A 10,369-nucleotide genomic window follows, 5' to 3' on the forward strand; every position below is an offset into this window, starting at 1 on the left:
TCTTGAAAGCAAGTGATCATTTTTTAAAATATCTGAAAATAATTATTTAGATCAAAACATGAATTATACATTTATTGAATATTTAACTACAAAACCATTGTATCTTATGAACTTTAAGCAACCCCACTTAGAGATTTTTTAAGCATTAATGATCAGGATAGTTTTTTTCAAGAGGTTCTGGCTATACTAGCTGTTGTTAATCTTTTCTGTCACTCCTTCATGGGAAATTTACTAATTTAGGAACATTGGTAACAAATTCAAGATAATACACTTTTTGACCAAAACAAATCTTTAAATGTGTTCTTTCTGAACAATTCATTAATAAAAAAGGTTGAAATATGTTGAAGAAAAAAAAATTAATGGTTCTCATCTCATAAAAATAGAAAACATGCTAGATAGAGCAAAGAATGCATTGAAAACTACCAATTCCATTCCAAAATACAGAAGTTTTGGGGCAAAAACGGTCCAAACAAAAATATGGAACCGGAGAAGTATACACAAAATGGCGAAGACAACAATATCGGACCAAGTGGAGAAAAAATATGCATCCTTGAGCGCATCCTTCTCCAGATGCTGTAGCAGATATGCCAGACTGACGCAAGGACCTGCGTAAGTGTGTACAGCAAGTTGTACAATTACTAGTCCAGGACTGTACGCAGTGAGTCCAATATATCCTGCTCCAACATTTATTGTGGAAAGTGTGTTAGAATTTCCAAAATAAAAAAATGATGATTTAATGATGACAATTGCCATCACTAAAGCTGTTGCTGGTTGTACGTGCATCATTACAGGCTTAACAACATTGAGATAACATAATAATACAAACAAACATACAACATTAGTGTCCTCTAGTAATAAGCAACAAAGAAGTATCACAGTTTCATAAAATAAAGTACTTTGTCTCCTTTGTACAACAATTTTTATAAATAACGCCAGATAAACTATTTGAGCAAGCTCAACTGAAACATAATACTTCTGTAGGATTATGCACATGATTATGATAAAGTTAAGGACCAGACCTGAATAGGACAAGTTCAAAAATATCAAGGTTGAGACTGCAGAGAAAACAAACAGATTAAACCTGAGGTTTGGCTGAAGGTTCAAGTTGTCAGATATATCCGGTAGATGTCTCCACTTGTCCCCGGTCTGATTAAACCCACGGAGAAGTCGATGTAGACCAAGAGCTAATCCTGCTGATAGAACCTGTCCTCTCCGCCCTCGTTCTTTATCATCGATATCCGTGTTTATAGAAGAGTAGAGGAGCAGGGTTGCGGATAGAAAATATAAGGTTTGATGTTCCTCCTCTATGAAGGATGAACTAAGGAAACTAAATGAATGAGGGAGAAGAAAACAGAGTGGGACGAATTCTCCATTAAAAACTATATTTTTTACAGAGTTATTAACATGTCTGATTGAGGGTAGGATGAGGACGGATAAGAAGATAATAAATCCTGCTGCTGGAGAGAGACTACACAGTTCTGACTCTACTACGGAGCAGGTTAGAAAATGAAAGGATAGGATGAGAAAGATGAGAGGGAGACTAAGGTTAGAAACGGATCCAGGTTGTATTCCGACAGAGGAGATGACAAGAAGAACGGAGAGAGCAAGGATATAAAGATCATAGTTAGTAAGGTTTCCCACCAGGTTCTCCTGGTAGGACAATATACTAGAGCCGAACAAGGATTCAACTGCTCTCATATCTTCGGGTGTTAAGTTTTTACTCATTATCAATCTAGAAGCTTCATGGAGCAGTTCTACTCCGTGAGTATCCCTGGAGAGGTTGCTGAGCTGACGAGCATTGTATTCTAGAACCTGGAGCTTGTGGTCAGGAGACAGGGAGGAGAAGGTTCCGTCAATGATGCGTCCCATGCTAGATCTAAACGTGAAGAAGGTGTATATTTGATTTTAAAATATTTCAAACAAATTCTAATATTTTTTTAATCTTTAAATAATTTTTTTTTGAGACAATCCCCCCAAAAATATTAAAATAATTAATTCTGGTGGAAAATTTGGGAAAAAACTTAATTTTAAAGATACAATTTTAATAGTAAAGTCTTACAGAAATATTATTTTAAAAGGTTAAATAAGTAGAATCAAAATTAGTTATCAAACTTGATTGATAAAGTGCCTGGTTTGCATTCCTCTGTGTTACCTGGGAATAGGTATTCCGGTCAGGTAAGCTACAGTTGGAGTAACATCAACCTGGAGATATTGAACCCGAGGAGATTTCACGGAATCCGTCCCATCTTCCCTTCTCTTCTCACCCTGTTAAAACTAGTAATATAATCCGTCCTATCTTCCCTTCTCTTCTCACCCTGATATAAATGGTAATAGACTACGTCCTATCTTCTATTCTCTTTTACTCCTCATATAAATGGTAATAGACTCCGTCCTATCTTCTATTCTCTTTTACTCCTGATATAAATTAAAATAGAATCCGTCCTATTTTCAATTCTCTTCTACTTTTGATATTAAATGAAATAGAATTCGTCCTATTTTCAATTATCTTCTACTTTAGATATTAAATGAAATAGAATTCGTCCTATTTTCAATTATCTTCTACTTTAGATATTAAATGAAATAGAATTCGTCCCATCTTCTCTTCTCCTGTTATAAATGGTAATAGAATCCGTCCTATCTTCTCTTCTCCTGTTATAAATGGTAATAGAATCCGTCCTATCTTCTCTTCTCCTGTTATAAATGGTAATAGAATCCGTCCTATCTTCTCTTCTCCTGTTATAAATGGTAATAGAATCCGTCCTATCTTCTCTTCTCCTGTTATAAATGGTAATAGAATCCGTCCTATCTTCTCTTCTCCTGTTATAAATGGTAATAGAATCCGTCCTATCTTCTCTTCTCCTGTTATAAATGGTAATAGAATCCGTCCTATCTTCTCTTCTCCTGTTATAAATGGTAATAGAATCCGTCCTATCCACCTTTCTCTTCTTCTTCTTATTTTAATTTCAATTGAAAAAGTCTGAATTCCAACACTTCTGTACTCGTGAGTTAAGAGAACGAATTACTTACAGCAAACTCTGGTTTTCTAATCCTTATATCTTTGCAACCTCATGTCGTACACCTTTGATATTTTAAACAAGGAGTTCTGCTAAAGATAATAATCTAAATTTGAAATATTACAGGTTTAAACCATCAGGTTCCTAAGGTATATGGATTTTAAAACTAAAGATTGTGGTGAGTAATAGATTCTTTTAAATGAAATCTGTCTTGTCTAAAATCCTCCTCCTGTAAAATGAAGGAGACAGGTTAATGTATTTCAGGATTAACAAAGAAAAGAATTTAAATAAAGAACTTAAGAAATCTCTTCTGTGTGGCAGTAATATGTGTAAATGTTTATTTTTTACACTGACAGAAAAATTCAACTTGGAATACAAATAAAAGAAAGAATAGAATTTAAATAACCAAGATTCTCTAAACATTGTGTATTAGGAAACCTCAAATAAACCCCAGGATTTACCTGTATACTCTGAGACATAAGAACGAATGGAACTAAATTCTCCGGATCTGATTGTTTACCTGTATACCCTGAGATATTAGGACAAATGGAACTAAAATCTCCAGATCTGATAAACCCAGTGTTTACCTGTATACCCTGAGACATAAGGACGAATGGGACTAAAATCTCCTGATCTGATAAACCCAGTGTTTTCCTGTATACCCTGAGATATTAGGACAAATGGAACTAAAATCTCCTGATCTGATAAACCCATTGTTTACCTGTATACCCTGAGATATCAGGACAAATGGAACTAAAATCTCCAGATCTGATAAACCCAGTGTTTTCCTGTATACCCTGAGATATTAGGACAAATGGAACTAAAATCTCCTGATCTGATAAACCCAGTGTTTACCTGCATACCCTGAGATATTAGGACAAATGGAACTAAAATCTCCAGTCTAATATACCCAGTGTTTACCTGTATACCCTGAGGCATTAGGACGAATGGAACTAAAATCTCCAGATCTGATAAACCCAGTGTTTTCCTGTATACCCTGAGACATAAGGACGAATGGAACTAAAATCTCCAGATCTGATAAACCTAGTGTTTACCTGTATACCCTGAGATATTAGGACAAATGGAACTAAAATCTCCGGATCTGATAAACCCAGTGTTTACCTGTATACCCTGAGATATTAGGACAAATGGAACTAAAATCTCCAGATCTGATAAACCCAGTGTTTACCTGCATACCCTGAGATATTAGGACAAATGGAACTAAAATCTCCGGATCTGATAAACCCGGTGCTTACCTGTATACCCTGAGATATTAGGACGAATGGAACTAAAATCTCCAGATCTGATAAACCCAGTGTTTTCCTGTATACCCTGAGACATAAGGACGAATGGGACTAAAATCTCCAGATCTAATAAACCCAGTGTTTACCTGTATACCCTGAGACATAAGGACGAATGGAACTAAAATCTCCGGATCTGATAAACCCAGTGTTTACCTGTATACCCTGAGATATTAGGACAAATGGAACTAAAATCTCCGGATCTGATGATCCCCCGTGTCCCCCACCATCTGCCATCCCGTGGTCTCCAACTACTACTATGGCAGGAGGCAGATCATCCTTGTAAAATTGGTTTAAGTTAAGTTTGTTAGATAATCTTCTACAGGGCAAATGAATATATTTCCATCTCATAAAAATCCTGTCTCTGCAAATGATATGAATCCAAAGAAAAAGATGCATAATTTACATAATTTCTGCTTTAGTTTATTAGAGTAATAATTTTGTTAAAAATACCTTGAACTGTTTACTATTAAGTTGCTCATGTATTTGTTTAATAACTGAACCCATCTCCTCCAGTTTGCCAGGTACCAGTGGTGAACCAGGACCTACATATTTAATAGGACTAACTCCGGGTGTACGAAGCAATTCAGAGAATATACAGGAGACTTATTAAACTGAGGACTATGAAGACGACATTTAAAATATGTTAGTTTATTTGATGTTGTTATAAAGCAAATTTTCATACTAATTTAAAAATATTGATGGGACTGTTATCAGGTACGTTGACAGATTAAAAGTAGTTTCTAGTTTTCCAGATTGAAAGACATTTTCTGTGTTTTTATACTGGACTAGGACTGATTCCAGATTTGAAGGACGGTTTCCAGGTTTTCAGATTTAAATGACGGTTTTCGAGATTTTTAGAATAAAAAGGACTACTTCCTGATTTTCAGATTAAAAGGACGGTTTCCAGATTTTAAAATTCCAGGGCGTGTTATAAAGATTCATCAGGGTTTCAAATTAAAACAACTTTATTCGTCTTTTTTGTTTTGTTGATTAGGTTTTTATATCATTAATAGAATTTCCACAATTTTAGATCAAATGTGCTGTTTCAAAATTAGATGACAGTTATAAATTACATTAACAAGACTTTTTAGATTAAAAGATATTACGATAAATAGAACTAAGATTACCTTGAATGTGTCCTATATGATCCAGTCCTAGATAATGTAGAACCATCACATCCCAGTCATTCTGAACAATTATCACTATATATCATTTTGTTTAACCGTAAAATTTTTTAATACTTTGGAAAAACTTTGTTTGAAAAAAGTTCGAATTTTTAGCCTTTGTTACCCTTAAACAATGTCTATTTTTTTGGCCAAGCCATAACTCATATAGTTAACAGTTACAGATATAAAAACATTCTTTTTGCTAAAAGAATAAAAAAGGAAATATTAATGTTTCCAACTTTAGAAACTGTTCATTTTAAGTGCAGAAACTAAGAACAAACAAAAACTAAAAAATTAGAGAATTGAATTTTTAAGAACCTTTTGTAGTTCAGTGTTCAGATGACGAGTAACATTTTCATCAACCTAAAAAAATATTTTTTCAGTAAGGAGGGATAATAAACTTTTACTGACAATTATCAATCTTTCCCACTCTCTTTAAAAAAGTTCAATACCCTTCAAAACCAGCTTGCTAAGGTTTTACTAAATTTTGACTTCCTGAGACCCTGAATCAGAAACGCTAAAAATGATATTATCAATGCCAATAACTTATGTGAAATTCATTCTTTTAAAATATTTTTCTTGACATTTTCCGGATGCATTATTCATTTACGGTAACAAATTGATGTTTGTGAATTGAAACGGTTTCAACCTTCTCTTCCTTCTTCTCCACCTGTGTATAATCTGTTACGTAGAAGGATGAGGTTGGATCCTCTCGGAGAAATTTAACAGGACTAATCCTGCTCCAGGTCTCATCTCCGAACATAACTATCTTAGATCCTAAAAATCAAAATCATCCCTAAGATTGCAATCATTTAACGCAAGATTTTCTTTAAAAGTAAAGCTTTTTCAAAATTGAAATATAGTCCTGACCTATTTTTGAGCGCTACGGCTAGGACAGCCTTGAGGGCCGAGCGCTGCGGCTAAGACAGGAAAAAATCATTATTCGTTATAAATTGATATTTTACTGTTTGCTTTTCACCTTTTAGGTTATAAAATACAGCTGGCCAAGACTGAGGGCCGAGTGTTTAGGCTTTAAAAGTGAGAGAGCTGAGAGCCCTGTTGAACTAATAATGTTTTCTAATCCCTGTAGGACCATCAACACTGGCCATCACAGTCTAACCAAAAATCAAAAAAAAACTCGCACAGAGACCTCTTGCAATGAAAGTTTTAACATCTCATTATCTATTGGGGGTGCTGACGGGTCGGGTAACTCGTTTTACTTCTAAGTTCGCTTAGATGACAAATGGGACCCTTCGCTATAAATAAAACTCACCTGCCCTGTCCCACTGCTGTAGCAGAGAATCTTCAAACAGAGTTTCCGAGTTCAGATTGTTTATAATATCAACATAGGCTGGCAGACTTCCAGTTAACATCGCCTGAATAGTGGAACAGTTTTAAGTCTGTGGAAGGTTGAGAGGTAAGGTACAAAAAAAATTCAAAATGATTGAAAATCCATATTAGTGATAGAAAGTTTAAAAGAAGGGATCAAATATTACTATTCTGCTGTACTTAATTTTTAAACAGTTCTTGGGAAGGATACATTTCACTATAAGCGACTAAAAGAGCAGATCGGGATCCTTCAAGGGAAATGTATCCGGAGAGGTTCTCAGCAGAAGGAAGCTGGGCGAGACACTAACCTTTAGTCTGGGTAGTGTAACTGTAGGAGGGCTAGAATCCTAACCTTTATTCTGGGTAACGTAACAGTAGGAAGATTAAAATTCTAACCTTTACTCTGGGTAACGTAACAGTAGGAGGGTTGGAATTCTAACCTTTACTCTGGGTAGTGTAATAGTAGGAAGATTAGAATTCCAACCTTTACTCTTGGTAGTGTAACAGTAGGAAGATTAGAATTCTAACCTTTACTCTGGGTAGTGTAACTGTAGGAAGATTAAAATTCTAACCTTTACTCTGGGTAACGTAACAGTAGGAGGGTTGGAATTCTAACCTTTACTCTGGGTAGTGTAACAATAGGAAGATTAGAATTCCAACCTTTACTCTGGGTTGTTTAACAGTAGGAAGATTAGAATTCCAACCTTTACTCTGGGTAGTGTAACAGTAGGAAGATTAGAATTCCAACCTTTACTCTGGGTAGTTAACAGTAGGAAGATTAGAATTCTAACCTTTACTCTGGGTAGTGTAACAGTAAGAAGATTAGAATTCTAACCTTTACTCTGGGTAGTGTAACAGTAAGAAGATTAGAATTCTAACATTTACTCTGGGTAGTGTAACAGCAGGAAGATTAGAATTCCAGCCTTTACTCTGGGTAGTGTAACAGTAGGAAGATTAGAATTCTAACCTTTACTCTGGGTAGTGTAACAGTAGGAAGATTAGAATTCCAACCTTTACTATGGGTGGTGAACAGTAGGAAGATTAGAATTCCAACCTTTACTCTGGGTAGTGTAACAGTAGGAAGATTAGAATTCCAACCTTTACTCTGGGTAGTGTAACAGTGGGAAGATTAGAATTCTAACCTTTACTCTGGGTAGTGTAACAGTAAGAAGATTAGAATTCTAACCTTTACTCTGGGTAGTGTAACAGAAAGAAGATTAGAATTCTAACCTTTACTCTGGGTAGTGTAACAGCAGGAAGATTAGAATTCCAGCCTTTACTCTGGGTAGTGTAACAGTAGGAAGATTAGAATTCTAACCTTTACTCTGGGTAGTGTAATAGTAGGTGGGTTAGAATTCTAACCTTTACTCTGGCTAGTGTAACGGTAGGAAGATTAGAATTCTAACCTTTACTCTGGGTAGTGTAACAGTAGGTGGGTTAGAACGAATAACTACTCCAAGGCAATCCTTCTTCTCTAATAGTTCAACAAGGAAGGAGATCTTAAAAATAAGTAAAACTTTAAGTGCTAAGGATTCCGATTCTAGATAAATCCAGCAGAACATGAATTAGAAAATCTTTAATTTCTATTGTTTTACAATTTTTCAAATATTAATTATTATTCTTTATTTCAGCCCAGTTGAAGTCTTAGCAACGTTTGTTTTTTTGAGAACCTTCACACCCCGAGAAAATTAGGCATTTATGAAATTTGAATTTTCAAGGGAGTAATAGATTTATAATGAAATATATTTTTTTAAACGAATATTTTTTTAAACATGCATGTTGTCAAATTTTTAGTGTAACAAAACAACTGAACCTTTGGACGAGGAACGGTTTTCTCATCGGTCGTGACATCATCAAAAAAAAAATCAGCTCTAAGAGCATCTATCAGAACAATGACAAGCTGTCCAACTCGTTTCCTTCAAATTAAAGATAATGAATGATTAGATAGGATTCCAGTTTTTATGATAAATAACCTTACTTCTTGATATGAGTGGGTTAGATCAGTCTTGGATCAATTCGAGACGAACTGATCAAGGAAAGAGATCTAATAAATCAGATCTCTACCCACAACCCCTGTTTCCATGATAGATCCAAGAGCAAACTAAAGTTAAATATTTTTGATGCTTTAAAGGTTGAGATGCCATATTTAACTGTTAAAGTCCATAAATTTTACAATATCCCTAAACTAGGCGGGTCTGTCCTAGTGAACGATTTTTGGACCCACCCCCCGCCCTCCTATCAATTTTGTACATGACGAAATTAGTATTTATTTAGCATTATTTAGGGTTAGGTTAGGTTGAGACACTTTCTGGGCCGAGCGCTGCGACTAGGATGGGCTAGGGGGCCGAGCGCTGCGGCCACGGGTTAGGTTAGTTAAGACACTTTCTGGGCCGAGCGCTGCGGCTAGGACAGGCTAGGGGGCCGAGCGCTGCGGCCACATGGTCAGTTATATCCATGTCTAACATATAAGATCCATGTACAAAAGGGGGGGGAGCTGGGGGGGGGGTCTATAAATCGTTCTCTAGGAATGAACCAACTAGGCTTTATTTTAGCTTCCTATGTGATATAATACAATATTTGATATATCAATTGATCGGAGGTAAAAACTTATGATTAAATCAAGGATGTAAGTTTAAGCGCATTACGGATAGATTTAAAACAAAAAAGGTTTTACTTCTGTCAGAATAAATCGTAATTATTTTACCTCCATACAGGGGGAACAGTCGAGATATCAGAGATTTCATCGCTAGCTAAAATACAATAGTTTAAGGATAATGGATGGAACATTACTAGTTTCAGGACAAAATTAATGGAATTACTTGATGAAAATCTAGGCGCAATTTCAAGTTTCTTCTCAATTTTAAATAAAATATGCTTACAAGGAACTCACAATAACTATTAGTTTTTTTTTAAATTGCAAAACGTGTCCTTTAACTGCTAGCAATGTGGCCGTGTGTGCACCCACATGACTTACCTTGCTTAGCAGGAAGGTATCCTATTATAAACATTGCAAGAGCTGCAGTGAGCAGCAACAGACGCAGCTCTCTATACATCGTAAAACAGATGTATAGAGAGCAGAAATCTGAAAAATTCAAAAGTATACTTCTTTCAAATAGTCACAAATCAAAATAATAATTTGCTCTGGTGCCGCGTATTTTTTTGTAAAGTTAAAAAGGAAGACGACAACTAGGAAAACATTTGCAAAACGGATTCTTTTTTGACTAATCTGTGAAGCTGCGCCGTACACTTTTCTGCCACTTGTCATTACTTGTTAGTCACTAAAAAATCTTTTATATGTTTATGTCATTCATATTTTATCAAACAGATTTTAAATAATAAATTTAAGTCAAAAGCTTCAGTTTAGAAACAAATTATGATTGATTGTTTTCAGGGGGGGGGGGGGGTGACAGGACCTTTGCACTTTCCTGACGGAGCCCCCCTGAAATATCAGAATAGCTTCTTAAAAGCACCTAGGAAAGAAAACTTAGCACTAAACAGGACTTATAAAAAGATCTAATGTAGCGCGTCTTTTGGTTCCTAAATCTGGATTAGGACA

The 10,369-nt window shown here is 35.4% G+C and overlaps 1 protein-coding gene across 4 annotated transcripts; it reads right to left on the minus strand.

The window, feature by feature from the left end:
* Positions 1 to 31: 31 nt before the first annotated feature.
* Positions 32 to 9,935, minus strand: LOC111697093 (GPI ethanolamine phosphate transferase 2). Of its 4 annotated transcripts, none has more exons than XM_023466970.1 (12): positions 9,788 to 9,935; positions 9,518 to 9,563; positions 8,627 to 8,729; positions 8,220 to 8,312; positions 6,758 to 6,860; positions 6,155 to 6,261; positions 5,803 to 5,847; positions 5,446 to 5,506; positions 4,769 to 4,860; positions 4,472 to 4,594; positions 2,153 to 2,265; positions 32 to 1,876 (listed from the first exon to the last, which is right to left on the minus strand). In XM_023466970.1, the coding sequence occupies exons 1-12, from the start codon at positions 9,864 to 9,866 to the stop codon at positions 367 to 369; spliced, it is 2,475 nt and encodes an 824-aa protein (XP_023322738.1). In that variant the 5' UTR covers positions 9,867 to 9,935; the 3' UTR covers positions 32 to 366. The 4 variants fall into 4 exon arrangements, with proteins under 4 accessions (XP_023322738.1, XP_023322741.1, XP_023322740.1 ...); XM_023466973.1 differs by lacking the exon at positions 8,220 to 8,312 and adding an exon at positions 8,792 to 8,914 and having other exon boundaries at positions 9,788 to 9,822; XM_023466972.1 differs by lacking the exon at positions 8,220 to 8,312.
* Positions 9,936 to 10,369: the final 434 nt, after the last annotated feature.

The sequence above is a fragment of the Eurytemora carolleeae genome, unplaced genomic scaffold (assembly GCF_000591075.1).
Source record: "Eurytemora carolleeae unplaced genomic scaffold, Eaff_2.0 scaffold208, whole genome shotgun sequence".
Taxonomy (NCBI): Eukaryota; Metazoa; Arthropoda; class Copepoda; order Calanoida; family Temoridae; genus Eurytemora; species Eurytemora carolleeae.

Excerpts from the sequence above, each read along its gene's own strand:
- LOC111697093 (XM_023466970.1), bottom strand. The coding sequence starts at position 9,866 with ATGTATAGAGAGCTGCGTCTGTTGCTGCTCACTGCAGCTCTTGCAATG. Across the intron at positions 9,564-9,787 it reads ATACCTTCCTGCTAAGCAAG|CTAGCGATGAAATCTCTGAT; the intron begins GTAAGTCATGTG and ends ATTGTATTTTAG. Across the intron at positions 2,266-4,471 it reads TAATATCTCAGGGTATACAG|GGTGAGAAGAGAAGGGAAGA; the intron begins GTAAACACTGGG and ends TAGTTTTAACAG.